At 33.5% G+C, this 23,103-nt stretch overlaps 1 protein-coding gene across 1 annotated transcript in view; it reads right to left on the reverse strand.

The window, feature by feature from the left end:
• LOC122052324 overlaps positions 1-23,103 on the reverse strand; it is a 51,337-nt gene that overhangs the window by 21,063 nt on the left and 7,171 nt on the right. The window contains exons 2-4 of the mRNA XM_042613802.1: positions 15,840-15,931; positions 14,993-15,696; positions 3,626-3,696 (exon numbers count right to left, since the gene is read on the reverse strand). Coding sequence (XP_042469736.1) covers positions 3,626-3,696; positions 14,993-15,696; positions 15,840-15,931 — 867 coding nt within the window. The remainder of the gene's footprint in view (positions 1-3,625; positions 3,697-14,992; positions 15,697-15,839; positions 15,932-23,103) is intronic.

Genomic DNA, 23,103 nt, shown 5'->3' on the forward strand with positions numbered 1-23,103 from the left:
CTTGATATCAAGAAAGTTTTTCTTCATGGTGATTTTCAAGAGGAAGTGTATATGGTGCAACCTCAGGGGGAGTTGAGTTTGTCATCTTCAAAATTTTTATATGGTTTAAAACAGAGTTCTCATGCTTGGTTTGGAAAATTTAGTCAAGTTAAAAAATTTGGTATGATGAAAAGCAAGTCTAACCAGTCTGTTCTACAAGTAGTCAAGAGTTGGTATCATACTATTAATTGTGTATGTGGATGATATTGTTATAATCTCATCTTTTAAATCTTTCATTCATACTCAATTTCACACGAAAAACTTTGGGTTGTTAAAGAATTTCTTGGGTGTTGAAGTTACGAGTAAAAAAAGGTATATTTCTATCTTAGAGAAAATATGTCTTCGACCTATTAACTGAAATAAGAAAATTGAGAGCAAAGCCTTAGCCTTGTAGTACTTCAATGACTCAGAACATGCACCACACAGGAGATGGGGAACTAATTGAACATCCTGAGAGATATCGAAGATTGGTTGGGAAGTTGAATTACTTTACCGTGACTCATCTAAATATTGTATATTCGGTTAGTGTTGTTCACTCAGTTTATGGACGGGGTATCATGGGCACACTCATACTAAATGTTTTTCAGATGCAGATTGAGCAAGGTCCAAAATGGATAGAAGATCTACTTTAGATTATTATATATTTATTGGAGAAAATTTAGTTTCATGGAAAAGTAAGAAGCAAAATATTGTGTCACAATTCAATGCAGAGTCAGAATATATTTGTGTGTGAGATAACGTGGATATATCAACTTTTGACTAAAATAGGACTTAAAACTTCAATACTAACAAAACTGTGATGTGATAACTAAGTTGTTCTTCATATTACATCGAATTCTGTGTTTCATGAGCGAACCAAGCACATTGAAATTGATTATCATTTTCTTCGTGAGAAAATTCAATAAAGCTTGATTTCTACAAGATAACTACGGATATCTTCATAAAAGTTTTAAATGGGGTTCGGGTTGATTATTTTTGAAACAAGTTGGGTATGAAGTATATTTATACTTCAACTTGAAGAGTATTATTTGTATATATTAATTACCATATTATCATATATATTAGTTATGATATTATTCTATATATTAGTTACCATATTATTTGTATTATTAGTTAATATATCTGTCAATTAGGCTAATTGTTAATAAAAGTATGAATTGTTTTTATCTCAAATAATAGTTCCCAAAGCTTTTTGGGCCAATGTAGTTTCTCTAACATGTTTTCTCATTAATCGCATGCCATCCTCTGAGATCCCTTGCAAAATCCTTTTTCCCAATAAGTTATTTTGTGTTCACTCTAGGATATTTGGTAGCATTTGTTTTGTTCGAGATGTTCTTTGAAATGTATTTTCCTTGGTTATATCTTCAGAAAAGTTCCCAGTATTAACAAATATTTTACCTCAACTGATGTTATCTTCATGGAAGACACACCTTATTTTCTGTCCTCACCTATTCTGGCTCGTCAAAGGGAGGATGATGATTTGTTGGTGTATTCTATCACATCCTTCGCATTAGTCACAAAATCAGATCCAATCAAGACTCCTATTATTCAAGTCTACTACACGTGTCAACCTCTTGATTCTTGTGTTGCACCTACTACTTAGTCATCAGATCCAGTACCGAGCGATGATCTTCCTATTGTGTTATCCTACTTCTTTTCTTTTGTATAACGGTTTGTCTTCCTCCTGTTCTTTTATTGCTTTACTTAACTCTATCTCTATTCGCAAAACTATCTATGAGGCCATATCTCATCCTCGTTGAAAAGATGGAATGATAAAGGAGATGAATGCTTTAGATGACAATGGCGCTTGGGACTTGGTCGATCTACCTTCAGGGAAGCGGATGCAAATGAGTATTTGCAGGTAAAATCAATTCGGATGGGTCAATTGCCAGATTAAAAACTCGACTTGTCGCTAAAGGTTATGCTTAGACCTATGGTGTGGATTATTCGGACACTTTTTTCTCCTGTTGCAAAATTGACATCTATTCGATTGTTTAATTCAATGGCCACTACTCATCATTAGCTTTTACATCAACTTGATATAAAAAATGCTTTTCTTCATGATGATCTTCAAGAGGAGGTGTATATGGAGCAACGTCCTAGTTTGTTGCTTAGGGGGAGTCAAGGGCGAGTTTGTTGTCTTCGAAAATCTTTGTATGGTTTGAAATAGAGTCCTCGTGCTTGGTTTGGAAAATTTAGTCAGGTTGTTGAAAATTTTGGTATGTTAAAAAACAAGTATAACCATTTTGTGTTCTACCAGCAGTCATTCTGTCAGCTGTGTATGTGAATGATATTGTTATCACTGAAAGTGATACTACGAGAATCTCATCTATTAAATCTTTCATTTATACTTAGTTTCACATGAAAGACGGTGCTAAGTATTTCTTTGGTGTTGAAGTTAGGAGTAAAAAAGGTTCATTTCTATATCAAATAAAATATGTCCTCGACCTATTAAGTGAGACAGCAAAATTGGGGCAAAGTAGTGCTCCAATTGACTCAGAACATGCACCTCACAAGATGGGAAACTAATTGAACATCCTGAGAGATATCAAAGGTTGGTTGGAAAGTTGAATTACCTTACTGTGACTCGTCCAGATATTATATATTTGATTAGTATTGTTAGTCAGTTTATGTCATCTTCAACCATTCATCATTGGGTAGGGTTAGATCAAATTTTGTGTTATTTGAAGGGAGCACCCGACGGAGTATCGTATATGCAAATCATGGGCACACTCGAATGTTTTTCAAATGTAGATTAGGCAGGTTCTAAAATGGACAGAAAATCTACTTCAGGTTAGTGTATCTTTGTTATAAAAAATTTAGTCTCATGAAAGAGTAAGAAGTAAAACGTTGTGTCATGATATACTGTAGAGTTAGAATATAGGGTTATGTCACAGTCTATGTAAAATAACATGGGCATATCAACTGAAGTAGGACTTAAAATTTCAATACAAGCAAAACTATGGTGTAATAATCAAGAGCTCTTCATATTGCATCGAGCAAAGTAAGCACCTTGAAATTGATTGTTCTTCTGTTCATGAGAAAATACAACAAGACTTGATTTCTACGAGATATGTGAAGACTGAAGAATAACTAGGGGATATTTTTACAAAAGCTTTAAATGAGATTCGGGTTAATTATCTTTGTAACAAGTTGCGTATGATTAATATTTATGCTTAACGTGAAGGGGAGTGTGTATATTTGTTGCTATATTATCTATATATATTTTAGTTAATATATATGTCAATTAGCTAATTCTCAATTAGCATAATTATAGTTTGCTAGGATAAATTACTAGTTTGTATATACATATGTCTCTCTTCAATAAAGGGTGTCTATTCTTTTTATCTCAAATAACAATTTTTAACTTGACAAAAATAATATTCCACTATTAATTTACATTCAAATCAGAATACTCAAATGTCTTCAAGGTTCTACATTGTTTATGATCTCAAAATAAACATTCTAATAATAAGAAGAATTAATTAAAAAAACATTTAGCTTAGAGGAAAAAGAAAATACATGGCAAGTATTTGCAACCAAAACGAAAGAACCACTGTAAATGATGCATAAAATAAAAATATACCTGTATTAACAAACAAAGGAAAACTATGAGACTAAAAATATAAAGGCCTCCAACATCCGCAAAGAATCCCACTGCAATTAGAAAATAGATAAGAAAATTTATGGTTCTGGAGACTATAACTTAGGAAAATACTCCATGCAAAAAATATAGATTAACTCAGTACAAAAAAAATAAAAACTTCTACAAAATTATTAAAATCACAGCATAGACTATGTAAAGGAAATCATGCATTTGTTATTCTATAAAGCAAATAGCATAATTTCAAACTAAAATTGTTTTATTTTCTCACTTTAATGAGAATCTACAACTTAAAAATTCAACAAATGGTAGATTGAGATTGAACATTAATGATTCATTGTAAAAATTGTCATATGAATTTAAAACATAAATTAATCTGCAAATAGTGATTGCGCCATTGCGGTTATTGAAATCTGATCAACTAAAGACGCAGAGCAGAATTTACACTTCATACTGAAACAAAAACCAACCTTGCAACCAAAGTCATGAAATTGGGAAATAGGTTTCAATACTAACTGAAATTGGAAGGAAGAGATAAATAAATAAATCCAAGATAGCAAATGAAATGTTTGATGGCCCTAGAGAGCTTGAATTTGTGTTGAATGAAGACCATTACAGTCCTAATTTTTTTTGTCTATCTATGCTCTTTAATCTTAACTTTGACGAATATAAGATCATCAAGAACTTTTGGCCAAAAGTGTTAGATGCCCATAGAGGCCTCAAATTCATACCAAATAGATATCATTGCACTTCTAATGATTATTTATTTAGTATATATCATTTTTTTCCAAGGATTTTGACAAAAAGTGTGTGACAATCTTAGAGGCCTCAGATCTATGTCAAATAAGCATCATTGTATCCTATATGTGTCGAAGGCATTTTCTCTTGAATTTGAGGACCCATCAAGTACTTTTGGGAAAAAGTATTTGGTGATATAAGAGACTAAAATTCAGGTCAAATGGGCATCAAATTGGCCTATGCTACTTTTTTCTTGATCTTGAGGCCTATAGGGATCATCAAACACTTTTGGCTAAAAATTCTTAACAAACCAACTCTAAAAGCTACAAATTTATGTCAGATGGGCACCATAGCACCCCCTAGTGGTTCAATGAGTCTATCTATACTACTCTCTATTCTTGATTTTGAGGCCTATACCGTCATCTAACACTCGTGATCAAAAGTGTTTGACGACCTGTCAACTAGGCATCATTGCATCTCTGATGCTTCCCTCTATATATGCTTTTTTTCATAATTTGAGCCCTCTGAGGCTGTCAAGTATTTTTGAGCAAAAGTTCTAGTTGACTACTAGCCGTCAAACATTTATTGGTCAAAGCTGTTTGATGATCAAAAATCAACTGCCAATTGATTGTTGGTTGGGAAAAAATTGGTTGGGCAAAACCGATTGGGCGGAGTATTTAGAGAAATAGGTGTAGGTGTCGCCTTTGGTAAATGTCATATTTCCTAAGAATGCACTCAAACCAATTATTCATTTAAGGTTGCTACCTAGGGATCCATGACAACAATGGCATGTTTTCAACTTTTCAAAATAGAAGATACACCATTCCATCTAGTACGTGAAAGATGGGTGCAAGAAAATTGATTTAGTCTTTGTTGGAAGTGTAAATAGAAAAATGCTTACTTAGTGTAGATGGACTTGAGCCAATTATTCTGTTTGTTAGTTACCTAGAGGCCTCTAACACAATGAATGTCTTTAATGTTTCATAATAGAGGTGACAGTGATATTTGATGATAGATTGCTGTATGAAAGTGGATAAGTGTTTTTATGGAGTGTAAATGAAAACTACTTGGTTCTCTTGAGTTATGGCCTTTGCTGATAAGCTTTTTTGTTATTAAGAAGAATTCTAGCGCATCTGATGATGAAGCCAACAAAAGTATTGCCATGGACCTATATCTATTGAGGACCACCTATATAACATATTATAAATACAAAAGAATGTATTTGTAAAGCTGCCATAATTAACACACAAGCAGTAATTTCACCACATAATACAAACAAGACTACGGAGTTGCCACTCCTTGTTTGTTCTTGTCTATTGCACAAAAGGAACATTATAGAACTGAATGACACTGACTAAAACGGGTGAGTAAACAATGGTGTATTTTTTTCTTGCAAATACAAAAATCAATTCAACCGTTAGTAATATTTTATCACAATTACAGTGGTAAAGTATTTATATATATGCTCAAGTGGGTTGTTGGGTGAGCCAATGTAAAGAATTAATATTATTTTTTAATATATGACCTTATAGAAGAAAAAAATCTGATTTTTTGCTTAGACCAACCTAGGCTGTTTTTTTAAAGGACTGTCGAATAGGGGTAACTGTTGGTGCGGGAAGCATCCGACGATCGAACCTTAGTTTTGATAATGACAAAGGATTCAAAGTTAAGTTAGTGTGTGATCTAACATGTTTGAATAAGTGTTTCAGGAAAGTCCTAGCTGCGGTTAGGCAGGTGAAAAACCCTAAGGGGTGGTAACCTTAGGTCCTAGGGGGCGGTAACCCTAGGTGGAGGAAAACCCTAAGGGGCGGTAACCTTAAGTCCTAGGGGGCGGTAACCCTAGGTGGAGGAAAACCCTAAGGGGCGGTAACCTTAGATCCTAGGGGGTGGTAACCCTAGGTGGAGAAAAACCCTAGGAGGCGGTAACCCTAGGTCCTAGGGGGTGGTAACCCTAGGCGAAAAGTCCAGTCAGTCTGGAGGACCGGACTGGCATCAGGTAATCTCTCCTGAGGGGAGTAGGTGAGGACGCGTTCCCCGAGAGGGAACAGTAGGCGTCGGGTCGACCTAGGGTTTCCGGTTGGAAATCTGAAAGACAGATCGAAGACTGTCAGTTATTCCTTACTTTGTTTTATCAGATTCTAACATTGTTTATTTGCTCGGACTAACCTTGTTTGCAGGAGAAGCGGAAAAAGGAGGTCCGGCGCCGGATGGATCCGGCGCCCGGACCAAGTTTTATCCCCGCGACCGCCACGTGGAGCATCCCGTTGGTTGGCCACGTCACTCCGTGCGCCGGAAAGGATCCAGCGCAATGTCATATAAAAAGAGGGTCGAGGTGCAGCTTCAAGAGAACAATCTTCTAAGCTTTCTTTTGTGAAGTGCTGCATACGAGACGACCTTGAAGTGCTACTACTCGACGTCGACAACCCAAAGCTCAGACTCTTCGATCTGTTGTTGTCGGTATTAGTTTACTTACTGCTTTAATTGTAATTCAGATTGTAACTTTTACGAATTATAGTTGTTGCCCACCGGAAGCGATCAAGGATCGCGGGCCTTCGAGTAGGAGTCGATCAAGGCTCCGAACGAAGTAAATCCACTGTGTTCATCTGCTTGTGTTTCTTTCATTTCCGCTGTGTTTTTACTCGAGTGTTTTACGACTTCGATAAACGTATAAAATAGCCACGAGCGCTATTCACCCCCCCTCTAGCGCTTTCGATCCATCAGTAACCTAGCAACTAAGCAAAGTGATCATCAGCAAAAAGTGTCTAGGGGGATCCTAAGCAGCCTACCTTACAAAACAATGCTCATAACATTAAGTGATGAGGAATGGATTGTAGATAAGTTAAAGTGCCGACTAGAATGAATATGTTATATTTTTAAATTTTAAAGCTAGTTGTAATTTCTATAATTTTTTTGGCAAAAATGCAAAATTAATACCTAAACCCTATTTATCCTTCTCCTATGCATTTTCCGCTTTTCCCCACCGATATACCCACATCGTTGTTCACCACCGACTCTTCGTATCTCTCTGCAAGACATGTCAGTCTCTCCTTGTGAAGTCGTTGTCTCATCTTCTCCCTTCAAGTGCTTCGTTGAGCAAGCCATCACCAATCCTAACAGACCTAAACAGCATAAGTACACAAGATCTTGAGTGGAGGCTTTCGTGGCTACTTTAAGAGAATCCATTGAGATTTGTCACTGCTTGAGAATCTATCTTGATACATGGTTGAGGAACTTGAACTAAATCTAATCCAATTTAAACTAAGTGAGTTTAGTCAAGGTCATCTAGACTTGATCGTTTAAGGAAGATTTTGTCTCAGACGCATGGCTACTTCAAGAAAATCCATTGAGACTCGCCACTCCCTACGAATCTATCTTCACACACTTGCTTGGCTAGTTGTAGCTAAACTCTAAAGGATCTAACTATCTTAGCCATACTTAGAGAGAGTTCGACACTTAATCAATTAATTTCAATTTTCAAAATCAAAATTAATCACAATTAATAACTTTTTCTTTTACATACATTCTTTATTATTATTATTATTTGTGTTATTTACCCTAGATTATTGAATCTTTCAAAAAGGATAACATTCTTTATTATTATTATTATTATTTGTGTTATTTACCCTAGAGTATTGAATCTTTCAAAAAGGATAACATTCTTTATTATTATTATTATTATTATTATTATTATTATTATTATTATTATTATTATTATTTGTGTTATTTACCCTAGATTATTGAATCTTGGAAAACATTCTCTCTTTCTTAATGGACCTACAGAAAGAATAACTTTTAACTTTGCTAGCAATAACTTTATCTATTGGAAGGAAAGGATCGAGTACTATCTTATGAATAATATTAAAAATTGGATCAAAGTCAAAATGGGGTTTGCATTGCCAAGAGATGAGCTCAGTCAATTCCTAAGCTTTGACTTGTGGAATAGCAACCCAAAAATGAAAGCACAAGCTAATGCTAAGGCCACAACCACCTTACAATACGGGCTAACTCAAAGAACAAATTGGCAAGGTAAGACCTTCCAAAAGTGCCAAGGAGTTGTAGGCATGGTTGAAAATTTCGTTCCGTGCTGGGTGGAACAAGTGAAACTTACCGTTCCGCCCACGCACTGAAACCGACACTAGTTTAGCAACAATTTTGTCATGATGTCATCGCGTGCACGCAACAGAGGAATCACACGCGCGACAATAGCGCGAACTCGTCGTCGAGCAACATTCGCAAGTGCTCGACAATCGCGCGCGCTAGACGTTGCGCGACACAAGGCATGTCGCGATTCCATCGCGACCAGCGCCGCCGGAGGAGTCGCAGGACACCTCTGGCGCCACCGCAAGAGTCGCAGGATGCCTCCGGCGCCACCAGTCCAGCGGCGCCGAAGTCCTGCGACTCCTCCGGTAGCGCCGAAGGCGTCCCCCGCGACTCTCCGGCGCCGCCGGAGGAGCGTGCCCCAAAGATCTTGAATTTAGGGTTTTACTGTTAAAAATTAAATACTTTGATTTAATTAATTCAAATATTTCCTAAGTTAAGTGTGATATTTCGAAGAGGCTTTTATATAGTCTAATTAAATTATCCTAATAAAATATAAATATATTTAAAATTTTAAAAAACAATAATAATAAAATTTATTAGTTAATATTTTGAAAATTAATTTTACTAATTTAAATTTTATTTAAAAATTCTAAAAAATTCTTAAAAATTTAAAAAATTCTAATAAATCATATTAATATTCTAATATTTTTTAATTATTTTATATTTTTTATGTTTTACTATTTAATTAATATTCTGATTTTTTTATCATTTTAAATATATATTATTTAAAATAATAATTAATTTAAATAAATAAATAGTTAATTTATATAATTATTATACATAACGTAACATTTTTTAATTAATTTATATACTTATTATAGAAAAAATATAGAATCAATTTAAAATTTAGATTCATGAATATTAAGATATTTAGCTTTTTTACTTTTAGAATTCTTATTTTCTAAACATATGAAACATATAATTTTATCTGAGAATGTCTCTATTAATTAACTTAGGAAATGTTATATGTCCTTTATTTAAAAAATTTTGATAAAGGTATGTCAAGTTTATGATTCTTAATAAAACACTTATAATCTTGTACACCTGTGATCATTCTAAATTAAGATAGTTGAAGATTATTTCACGTTTAAATAAAAAAAAAACTAAAATCATATCAGTACGACATGATACAATACCGAAACCGTATCGTTCTGATCTAGGATGAAACCTCAACATGAGTTGAGATTTTAAACCTTGTATTGTAGAAGAAACCAATCAAATTCTATAAGGGAACTATTGACTCTTGAACAGCAAAACGAGATCTCCTATTGAGTCAAACACAAAACTATGAGATAAAAGATGGAGAATTAGTAAGCCAGCTCACGGAAATACTAAACAGATTTCATGTAATCGACGAACAACTTCAAAATAGTGACTTGATCAGGTACGTATTAAAGGCATTCCTCAAACTACTTTACAGGAGTTCATAGTGGATGCATATAATGTATCTCAAGATTTGTTTATATTAAATCAGATAAATTATTTTGTGAATTTAAATTGCATAAGCAACTAACTTTGTTATGTGAAAGAAGGGTATCACTTTGGTTGCGGGAAAAAGTAAAGTAATGAAGCCCAAAGCCAAGCCAAAGACTAAATCCAAGCTTGAAATCGAGTCCGAATGTGAATCTGAACCAAATAGCGATGAAGAAGATATAGCTTTAGAGATAGCAAATATGGTGAACAGAATAATAGGAAGGATCTCACTTGAAAAGGAGTCAAAAAGGAGATAGAAAAGAAAGACCAATCAATTAAAAGGAACATAAGTTGGTTTAAATGCAATAAAAACAGACACTACAAGCCCCAACTTAAGGATAAGGAGGAAAGACCCAAGAAATCAAAGAAGAAGAAAGCATTAAAAACAACAAGGGACGGATCTTCTTCAAATTTAGAGGAAGAACTAAACAAACCCTCCAAGCAAATGGTGATCAAGATAGTAGAAACTGAGTCAGATTCATGTTCAAGCTCAAAATTAGATCGAGATCAAGATGAGAATAGCAACTCAAATGAGTCAACTAATGAGGTAAACCCTAAAACTGACGGACTTCACTCTATTATACCATATTTGACTAAAACTTTAACTAAATCCAAATCTAGAGTTAAAACACTCCTTGAGAAGGGGGGAACTAACCTTAGTTTATCAACTAAGCAGGTTCAAGCGAGAACCTCAACACAAGTTTCACAATTTGAGGAAGAGAATTCCTTGTTGAAAGCTCAAGTTAAAGTCACTATTGGAAAGATTCACGTTAGACTAAGTATTTAGACATAATACTTGGGTCGGGCCATGTACAACAAATCTAGACTTGGGTTTAACTCAAATGTCAAACATTGTTCATGGATGTGTTTGTTAAGTAGAAAACCAAATGTTAATATTAGATGTGAGAACACTTGGGTTCCTAAGTTTAGCTTAGTTAACAAGGTTGGACATAAATCATATTGGGTAGCAAAATAGCAAATTCATTGTTTGAATGCAGGAACAATTGAGTCAAAACAAATGGATGTTAAATAACAGGTGCTCCAGACAAATAATAAAGTTCACCAGCCTCAACCTCAAAAAGTTAAAAATGGTCAGCTTCAAAAACGATAATAAGCTACAAGTGCTCAGGTCAGATAGCATTGAGTTAGATTTCCATTTTATTATTAAGAAAGTTTTGTATGTTAAAAATCTTTGATATAATTTACTTAGTATAAGTCAATTGTGTGCTAGTGGATACAAAGTGGAGTTCCACTCCACTAAGTGTCTAGTAAGATCAACCAAACAAAATGATTTGACATTAGTAGGAATTAGGAAGGAAAACGTTTGCACTAATAATTTACCCACCTTCGCATTCTAGTGTCTTTTGACACAACAAGAGAAAATAGTTGTGCCACAAGAGACTAGGTCACACTCACTTAAGATATATATTTGAAAATAGGTGAGAATGATTTAGTTAAGGGACTACCAAGGCTAATCAAACCTAAATATAATATTTGTGATGCATGTCAAGAAAACAAATTAACAAGATCAACTCACAAACCAATCAACTCAAGTTGACTTCATTTGTTTTAGAAAGTCTTCACATACACTTTTTTGAAAGTAATAGAATTAAATCTACAAATAGAAATCAATATTGCTTAGTAATAGTGGATGATTACTCTAGGTACACTTTGGTGTTTCTCTTAAAGCACAAGGATGTAACATTAGATAAGTTAATCCAATTTTCTAAATTAATTGAAAATGAAAAAGCATACTAAAATTAAAAGAATTAGAAGCGATCACGGAGGTGAATTTGACAACTATAGGTTTAATAAAGTCTACTTAGAAAATGGATACAAACACGAGTTTTCTTACCCAAGAAGCGACCGGAATTATGTTAAACAAATACAACTTACCTGACCACTTTTAGGCTCAAGTACATACAAATGGAACACTTTTGAATAAATACCAACTTACAACTCCTTCAATTAAATACTTGCTTTGGATCTCAAATTTATATCTTAAATACTTAGGGTCATTTAGCTAAATTCTCAAACAAGACAGACGACGGAATATTTTTAGGATACTCAACAAATAGTAGAGGTTATAGAGTATATAATAAAAGGACCCTAAAAATAGAAGAAACATCAAATGTAATCTTTAATGAACATAATCCAAGAAAAACTCAATTAAGTCAAGACATCAACATAAATTTTGAAAAAAAAAAACAACTTTAGAAAGCAACAATTTAGGGAGAGCTAGAAACAACTTCAATAAAGATCGGCCAACTCCACTAATAAGTCAAGAAGAACCTATCAGTTAGCAAAATCAAACTTTAAGCTCAAGTGAACTACAAAATACTAGGACACATAGAGTTACCCTCTAATCGACCACTTGAACAAATTATAGAAGACTCACGTCAAGGAGTCAGAACTAGGTTATCCTACTGTAATTATGCCAAATAGCACTAATCTCTAAACTTGAACCTAAGTTTTTAGACAAAGCATTTTTGAACTGACTGGGTGATAGCATTGCAAGCATGGGTGGAGCTTACATTGGCCCAGTGAGAAAATAAATTTTTTTATTACTTCCCACCCTTTGCCCCAGGAGAATTTTTTTATATTAATTCAAATCCATGTTTGAGAGTTGCCGGCAGCCGGCATAGAAAAACAATTAAAAACCGTTCTGACATCCTTTGTGCAACTGAAACCTTACTAAGGTTAATTTTCGTTTTCCTTTTTTTTGGTAGTGTCGTTATTTAGATTTTGAGCCAATAATATATGATGCTTTAGAATTTTGGTTTTTATTTACTTGAGGAATGACATTTGGGATGAAAAGATGATTTATTTCATATGCCATAGATTCATGGCTTTAGGATTTTTAAGTTTGGATTGTTAGTTTTAAAACTTAGAAGTTATTTATTTATTTTTTATTAGCTGTTTTGGATTAGATTATGACTCGATTTAGTAATTCTATATTATTATTATTTTACCAATTTGATAGTAATTACTAATTAGAAAGCTTAAACTGGAGGTTTTGTTTTTTGCTTGCATGGACAAGTTTGGACATTTTTTTCAAACAAATTTATTATATATATATATTGTTTGAAGGACATATTTGTAAAAAGGAATTATTTTACATTACACATTTGCAAAAAGGTTCATGTCAGCCTTCATGCTATGAATTGCCAAAACAAAAATTTGGAGTAAGCCAATTTAGACGGTTCAATCCTTCATGATTTAAGAAATTTGGTGATTGGTTGCAATATGGTATAAAAAAATTAAGGGCGGATTCAGGAATTAGACTTGAGCTTTATCAACCTAACAGTTGATAATGAAGCTATTGTACAAAGTTTCAAAATATAAAAACTCAAAAAGAACAATTGTAAGGTAATTATTTTATAGTACTTTATGATTATAAGACACGGGAAGGGGAGCCTTGGCGCAATGGTAAATTGTTGTCATGTGACCAAAAGGTCACGGGTTCGAATCCTGGAAACAACCTCTTGCAAAAAATAGGATAAGACTGCGTATAATGGATCCTTCCCCCGGACCCCGCATGGCAGGAGCTTCGTGCACCGGATTGCCCTTTTTACTTTATGATTATAAGATTTTATATTCTTTTGCTTTATTAATTACATTATATTGTTGTCCACTGAACCAATATCCTACTCCGCCCCTCCCCTGATTGCAAGGAAAACTAGCATAGTTTGATCGAAACTATGTATGAAGACTTAGTACCTAAACCTATCAATAAAACCATTGTTGACACTAAATGGGTCTTTAGGAACAAGTTAAATGAAATGGGTGAAGTAGTTAGAAATAAAGCCAATGATTGAGGTTTCAATCAGGTTGCAAGGGTTGGAACAGATTTTTGAAAGAAAAATTCTGAAACATTTAATATTTTAAGTTATTTATTGTTGGTATAGTTCTTAGTTATATCCTGTCATTAAGGGCTACTTCTGTAAGTGAAATTACACTAATTTACAACCTTCAAGTAATCAAGCCTAAACCCATTGGGTGCTAATCATAACTTATACCAAGTCAATATGGATCAGTCTCAAACCAAACCCTAGAGGATAATATCAATAAAAAACAGAATTTTGAAGATTTCTTCACTTAGTCAAGAAAAACTATTGGGTAGAAAGACAATAGAAGGTAATATACAGAATGGATAGACCAAAGCTGCTAGTGCATATACCTTATTTGACTTGATGACTTATATAATTTAATAGAAAATCATGTTGTTATAAATCTATTGTTAAGTTCAAATCAAATGTGGTCTTTGAATATTTCAAAAAAAAAAAGTTCTACTATAAAATATTAACTTTTCCACACAGACGATATTTTGTGCATTTTTTTAATGTTTATAATTGCTTTATGTTTTATCTTCCTAACTTAATACAAACCAAACCAATAAATCCTGACCTAACTCTAACATCATGCCTATTATTACAAACCAAGGTAGCATAAGAAGCCTATAAATTTCACTGTCCCAATTTCATTTTTCCAAAAGTTTCCTTCTCACTTTCTTTAGATGTTAATTTTAAGAATCATACATAGCTTATTTCACAAGATTAGGAGTTCAAAATTCATATAAGCAGGAAGCCAGGAATCCTAATGCTGAAGGTTGAAACAGATATTTGAATGAAAAATTCTGGATCATTTAACATTTTAACTTTTGAGACAAGCTTCCATGTATTAAGCCTTACAGGTTTGAATTTTAGAATTTTTCCAAAGAAACCTAAATCTGCAAGGAGTCTTGATCATCAAACCACTGCTATAACTAACAATAAAAACCCTACACCGAATATAACAATGAAGTATATTAAGCTTTGAAGCATCAATGTTATTCTTTGTACACTGAAGTAGTAACTGATTTCTTTCCAATAGGATTTAGGCTGACTGACCTACTTAGTATTAGCATACATGAAATATGCTTTTCTTACTTCAAAGTAAACAAATGAATAATATATATAACAATTAGAAAATTGAGTGAACAATAAAATCAGGAAATAATGGAAGTTTAATGAGTATGAAAGAAAATGTTAATCTTACCAATGCCTATCATATTTTCATTGCTAATCTCCACAATGTAATCAGAGAGAGAACTGATATAAAGTGTGGTATTGACTAAACCATCCTTCGAAGTTCCAAGAGATGCTTGGAGATCCGAGGCCACAGAAAAAGATGATCCAGAGATGAAGTCGTGAAATACAGGCTGAATGAGTTTTAAATTGTTCAATTTGTTATATGCCATAGGAAACAAATGAATCTTCAATATGTTCACTTCTGATCCTCTGAATGTTTTGGGTTCATCAATTGTATAATTGTCCGACGTCATTGCTCCACTGACAAAGCTAACATGCCTATTATTAGAATGATCTTTTGCTGATAGGTTGAACTGGAAACCAACAGCAGTGGCAGGATGATTTGGGAGGTCAATGAACTGCCATGAAATATAGTAATCTCTTCGAGGAATGGGGCAGTTGTTACACTTAATAGACAGAGAAGGACCACTACTAGTATTTTGGCAATTATATTGAATATGATGGACAGACAAAGGTAAAACTCTGTAGTCAATGAAGCCAGGAGTTCCAACCAACAGGGAATCAGGGCCACGGAAATTGGAACAGCTCATGCTAGAAATTGTTGTTATGTTAAATTCCAAGTCATTAACAAAAGAAAGCAAATCCGGAGCATTTGCAGGTCTGATTCTATGCACTTCAATGTTCCTTTTCGTAATTATCTGATACAGCAACCTGTCAAAGTGATACAGTTGAGCCGCTAATATGATCACAAACAATTGTATATTTTGTATGCACAACTCAACCATGGAAGTTAAAATAGCAATCCTTTAAAACACTCAACATACACATGTTGGAGAATGAAATCCATCACTTACGCAGATAAAAGACCAAGGAACAATATCCAGCTTGCTATAGAAAATGTCCCACCCAGCTCTGTTTTCCTCTTAATAACCACCTTGTTGTCATCCTAGTAGTAGAAGAAGCAAGTTGTTATTAGGAGCCAGCTCAGAAAACATCCTCTGAACAACTTCTCACTTCACTTTCTTGTGTTAAATTGCAATAAGATATACATAAGTATTGATGACTGGTTGCATACACTATATCAAAAGCATGAATTCAAAAGGTGTGCAAATATATCTCAGTCAATGATGTGGAAGAGCAAAGCTTTGAAAGACCATAACTTTTGACTCATATTGAGTCACGAGACTCATGATATATCAAATCAAAGTTTGTTCAAAGTTCTACATTTGTTACCAGGTGTAACCCATAACGGCTAGTTTAAGCCAAAAAAATTGTCATTTAAAGACTTTTTGGAGGCTTTGAAAGAGTTTAGTCCTTTATTTATCATTTGGAGATTATTTTCGTCTTTTGTAGAGTTAGGGTTTTGAGACTATTTAAGTTTATGCTAACTAATCTTGGGTGATCAGCCCAATCCCACGAAAGTTTTCCACAAGCCACCTGGGTAAATTAGAAAACGCTCGTAGCTAGCGACCCATCAACCCAGCGTTGTTAGGTCAACCGCCCATTAAGGAAAATTTTAGGACAGTTGTTTTTTCATCAATTAACATTTTTGGCATTCCTTTTCCCAAGACGACGAGTTTTGGATGATTCAGCTGATTATTTTCAGCATTCATATTTGAATCAAAGGATTCAATAGTTTCCGCTACATCATTTGGTATAAGAACCGAACTGATCTTGTGTAATCATAACGCCAAAAAGACAGCAACGCGTAGACAACATTTTTGAATGTGATATGGAGATTTAAGAAATGTTTGACGAACGGGTTAAACGGGGTGTGGACTAGCTAATAGAGAAGATGGTAGCGATGTTGGGAAAACCAAAATAGGGGAAATCTGATCCAACACAATATCAATGACCGGGCAAACTCGAATATGGAGGCTAGTGACTGTGAGGAGGACGTTTATAAGGAGGTTCCCCATAGGCATCGTATAGCAATAGTAGAGGAGGATCATAAGTATTAGGAGACAGGCATGAGAACTGATGAAATTCTTGAGTTTCAGAGCAACCTACAACTTGAGGAGTTTCTGGACTAGCTAGCCTTTGCAGAGGAGATTCTGGATTTTAAGGGGTGCCAGAAGACAAGTGTGTGCCGTTGAATGCCACCAGATTGCATGGGAGAGCGTTGCATGGTAGCCATAACTAAAATTAACCCGAAACAAGTTGGGTAAGGCAAAAATTAATGGTTGGGAGAAGAAAAAGCACATGCGGGCAACCTTCTTGTCGTATAATTTCATTAATGTATCAGAGATTGCAGAACCTAAAGCAAGGCACTCGATCAGTGGATGAATATACCATTGAATTTTTTTCATTTAATTACCAATAACAAATACAAGAAACTGAAGACCGGTTGGTGGCCAGGTATATTGGCGGTTTGAAATATCCAAGTCAGGATACTATGAATATGTTTAACCCCGTTTCTGTGTCTGATGCACACCAGCGTTGATGGTGGAAAAACATGCAAGTCATAGTAGTGAGTTTTTTTCCTTCGAACACAACAACGGGAGGGCATAGTGGTGTGACTGTTGGTAGTAGTAGCGGTGTCGAAGTGAATAAAGGTGTCAATCAATTTAATAAAGGAAGCAGTGATTGTATAAGGTGTTTCAACTATGGAGAGATTGGGCAAGCAGTCGGAGTGTAAAAAGGGTGCAGGAAAGGAAGCACTGTTTGTTGAGCATGATGATTGTAAAGAAGGCGTAGAAGAGTTCACAAGAGACCTAGTGTATGATGAGGCTATAAACGAAGTGCTATTGGAAGGAGATGTTGGAACAACATTAGTAGTTCGGTGTTCCTATTTGATGCCGAAAGAGATAGTGGACAATGATTGACTACGGAGTATTATTTTTCAGTAATGTACCATTCTTGGCAAGGTGTGTCGTTTTGTGATCGATGCTAGAAGTTGTGAAAATATTGTGTCTAAAGTTGTACAAATATTAAATATTCTGAAAATCATCCTAAGCTTTATCAAGATGAGGTATCGGTGTCAAAGAAGGTTCTTATTTCATTTTCTATTGGTCTGAAATATAAAGATGTTTGATGTGATGTAATAGCTAAGAATGCTTGTCACCTATTGTTAGGTAGACCTTAGCGTTGTTTTTTTATCAAAAAACGTTTATGGCGTTCCTTTTCCCAAGATGGTGAGTTTTGGATGCCCTGCTAAATCAATAGGTCTTTAGAAAATTGTTTCCAGCGTTCAGATTCAATAGTTTCTGCCACGTCACTTGGTATCAGAGCCAGGTTATCATTGCAAAAGCAAGACTACAGAGCTAGGTTATCAGAACCAGGTTATCATTGCAAAAGCAAGACTACAGACCATGGTAAAGTACTTTGTGAATTGCTTACAGGATGTCCATAAAGTAGTTCATGAACATCAGTCTATCTCAAATTCCAAGTACAAACACGCTACAAACCAAAAGCATTAGCACTTGGAGTTTGATGTTAGAGATCTTGTGTGGGTAATTTCAATGTTCTTATATCCTATGTCGTATTCTAGTCGCCATGTATTTCTCCTAATACATGTGTTTCTACCCTCTCCTTAAATATACTTTGTTTCTCTTCCTTTAACTTTCACCACTTGATTCTACGAGTCATGCACGTTTTTCTGCTATTGATACTAAGAAAATACTTGAGGCTCATATCTAATAATATTAACTTATGTTGAGCAAAGTTTGATGCAAAGATGATCTTACCATCTTTACAAATCTTTCTATCCTTTTTTCTAAAAGTAAACTTGCGACTTATTGTTCTCACTTTTAAATGTAATCAAGTGTTCTTCTCTTATTTTAGAATATATCAATTATTATAAGTTCATATGCTATCATAAACACCGTAACACTCATGTACCGTATCATATTTCTCATTTCTCACTTTTTCATGTCTATTTAGATCTATTAAAATCATATCGTTTGGAGGATTGTACTACCTCATCTATGCCTTTCCAAAACTTATATTCGGTATCTTCATTTAATCATACTTGAGGTGAATATATACTAAATTACTAATTATATTAATAATTTCTTTCGCCGTCGCTATATTGAAAGTTATAATCTATCCCCTTTCTAACTACTTTTACTATTTTATCCTTTATCGAACTATATACAACAATACATATTCTATTTCTTGCTACCATAACTTAAAACTTAAATTTTCTTGTTTTATATATATATATATATATTAAAGGAAAGAAAAAAAGAATTTACCATCTCAAATCAAACTAATAAATTAATTTATTAGTAGGATAATTAAATTTATTGATGGGGACAAATCAATTTGATGTTTGGTTAAAATTATATTTAGAATAAATTTATTAACCAAATTAATTTATTAATTGATAAATGATCAAATTATTAATAAGGACCAAATCAATTTGATACAGCAACAACCAAGTCTTCTCCACTAGGTGGGGTCGGTTATAAAAATTCTTCTATATCATTAGGCTAAATCCCCTATTAAATCATCTATATAAAAAAATATATTTTATTTTATTGTTGCTAATCAAGTCTTTTTTGTCTTCCTTGTTTGATGTGTATATCTGTCATAGTTTCAAACCGTTTAATCGAAGCATTTATTATCGTCTAACTACATGTTCATATTATCTTAAATGTGTCTCTCGGAATTTTCCCTCAATAGATGCAACTCCGACTTTCTCTTTAATGCTCTCATTTCTTATTTTGTCCATTCTCGTATGTCCACACATCCACCTTAACATCCTCAACTCTGCAACTCTCATCTTCTGCTCATGTGCTCGAGTTATAGCTTAACATTCAACATCATATAACATAGCAAGTCTAACTGTCATTTTGTAGAACTTCCCTTTAAGTTTTAGAAGTACTTTATGCTCACATAAAACACCCGACGCCCTCTACCATTTCAACCATCCTGCTTATATTCTATGTAAAATATTTCTCTCAATCCCTCTTGCAAAAAAATGATCTTAAAGATTTAAAACTCTTAGTCTTAAACAACTTATCTTCTCTTATCTTAACAATTACATTACGTTTAATATTATTAAACTTAAATTTCATATATTTTATTTTTACTCTACTAAGCCTAAAACCTTTCACTTTAAGTGTTTCCCGCCAAGATTATAGGTTACTATTTTCTCCTTCACGTGTCTCATCTATTAAAACAATATTATCTGCAAACAATATGCACTACGGTACTGTATTTTGAATGTATCCTACAAGTTCGTCCATGATTAGTGTAAAAAGATAGGGACTAAAAACTGATCCTTGATGTAACCCTAACTTTATTGAAAATGCTTCAGTTAATCCGCCTAAAGTCTTCACTCTGGTTATACATATCCTTAATTAGTTCAATATATGCTACGCTAACACATATCTTTTCTAGAATTCTTCATATAATTTTTCTTGGACTCTATCATAAGCTTTTTCCAAGCATGAACACAAATTGATTTCCGATCACTATGGACGTCTTCCTTAATATTTTTTCTATTACTCTTTCTTAAAATTTCATAGTATAACTCATTAGTTTAATATCCCTATAGTTTGCACAATTTTATACGTCTCCCTTGTTTTTATATAAAGAAAATAAAGCACTTACTCTTTGTTGATAAGGCATTTTTTTTCAATCTTATGTTAAATAATTTTATAAGTTATTCAATACCTTGTTTCCCTAGACACTCCCATACTTCTATTGGAATATTATCTAGTCCAATGGCTTTTTCATTTTGCATCACATTTAAATTTTGTTCTACTTGAATTCTACAATAAAAATTTAAATTTTAATACTCATTTGACCTACTTAAATTACCTAAGTTAAGTTGGTTAACCTAGACCTTCATTAAAAAGTTGATGAAAATATCAATTCCACCTTTCTTTTATTTCTCCATCATTACTAGTACCCTATTACATTAATTTTTAATACATCTTGTTTGGATAAGATCTCTTGTCTTCCTATCTCTCTCTTTAGCTAATCTATAAATGTCTCTTTGCTCTTCTTTTGTATCTAAATTTAGATATAACTGTCATTGCTTCATTCACTACTTTTTTAGCCTCTTTCTTGGCTATTATATATTTTTCTAAATTTTTCTCGGTCTTACGAATATATAATTCTGGTTCGTTTTTCCTTCACTTTCTCGTGTACTTTCTCATTCCACCACCAAGATTCCTTACTTGGTGATGCATGCCCCTTTGACTCACCAAGTAGACTTTTGCTACTATTTTCAACTTTGATACTATCTTATCTCATGTTGTATTAGAGTCATCGTATATTTCTACTAATGCTTGTACTCCTACCTTCTCCTTAAATATGTTTTGTTTCCCATCCTTTAACTTTCATCACTTAATTTTAGGAGTCGTGTATATTTTCCTTCTATTGATACTACTAACCTATATTGGGCATTTTAAGTTTTCTCAAGGATAATCTTGCAATCTTTACAAATCTTTCTATCCCTCTTCCTAACAAAAAAAAGTCAATTTTCGATTTATTATTCTCACCTTTGAACATGATCAAGAGTTCTTCTCATTTCTTAAAAAATCGTATTAGCTAGTATAAAGTCATATGCTATCACAAAATCCGATATAGTTTTCCTTCTTCATTTCTTGTTCTAAATTCATACCTCATGCGCCCTCTCATATTCCTCATTTTTCACTCCGACATGTCCATTTAGATCACCTCCTATTAAAATCATTTCATCTAGCAGAGTGTTTTTTAATACTTTATCTAGGTCATCCCATAATATTGATTTGGAATCTTCATCTAATCCTACTTGGTGTATATATACTAATTATGTTTTTCTTTTGTCACTGGATAGCTATAATTCTATCTTCTTTCTAACTACTCTACAACTTCATACTTCAACGAATTATCTACAAAAATATCTACTTCATTTCTTGTTTTACTCTTTCCTGTATACCATAACTTAAAACCTAACTTCTCTATCATCTTTGCCTTCTTGCCTACTCATTTTGTCTCTTGTACACACAAATACTAATTGTTCTCCTAATGTCGTATCTACTACCTCCTTTACTAAGGATTTCTATGTTCCATGTTCTAAATCTTAGACTATTGTTTTCCTATAATTTTTATTCTTATCCAATCTATGATGTGAGAACTTTTGCATATTTAACACTACACCCAATTTATCATGAGACGTAGCGGTCTTTGCCAATACATTACAATCAGACACTGCAATGCGACCAAATCAATTTTATATCTTATTAAAATTCCATTTAGAATAAATCTACTAATCAAACTAAAAAGAATAATAATAGGTTGATAATGTGTCAAATAAATATAATTATTTATAAATTTTTGGAATGTTTTTATAGAGAAAAATATTAAATTAATGGGATAATTCCATTAGGCTTTGATTAGCATGTTTAGACTATCCGATTTTAAGCTAGGAGTTGTTTGGACTATCCTATTTAAACTTGTTGGTCCCGCTTCGAGTGTGACATTTGTATCATCTTTACTTTCTCTCTTACCCATTTTGGCTCTTGTAAATACAAAATATTAATTCTTCTTCAAAGCATCATATCTACTACCTTCATTGTTTTACCAATAAGTGTTCTTATATTCCATATTCCAAATTTAAAACAATCGGTATTCCTATAATATTTATTCTTATCCAACCTATAATATGAGAACTCTTGTATATTTAACATTACATATAAGTCCTCATAGAGATATAGTAGTCTTTGCTGAGACGTTTGCAATTGAACGCTACAACGCATTCCTTCCCAAAAATAACCTACCATTAATAAAATAGTTTGATGGATCCATTCATAGAACATTCACTTGTGTTTGACGCTAATTGGCAACCTAACACCATTCCCAACCTTTTTCATCGGCCTTAGAACCAACATAGGCTATTTTAAACAAAGAACCAAACTTATGCAATTAATAAATCAGCCAAAAGTTAACTTTCTCTTAAGAAGACAGATTGAAGACACCTTCCTATCAATATTCACAGTGTTATATCAACGGTCAGCTACACCATTGGATTAATTAATACCAAATGGCAGTCTCCATAATAGATATCCAAAAGGCTTTTAAGATAAGGAATTGCAAATTTAGTTTGGAACCACTTCGGCATCTACATTTTGTATAGATGTTACTTTCTACAGCATAGATTACCTCGTAAATCAACGAGTATTA

Source organism: Zingiber officinale, chromosome 3A, assembly GCF_018446385.1.
Source record: "Zingiber officinale cultivar Zhangliang chromosome 3A, Zo_v1.1, whole genome shotgun sequence".
NCBI classification, from domain to species: domain Eukaryota; kingdom Viridiplantae; phylum Streptophyta; class Magnoliopsida; order Zingiberales; family Zingiberaceae; genus Zingiber; species Zingiber officinale.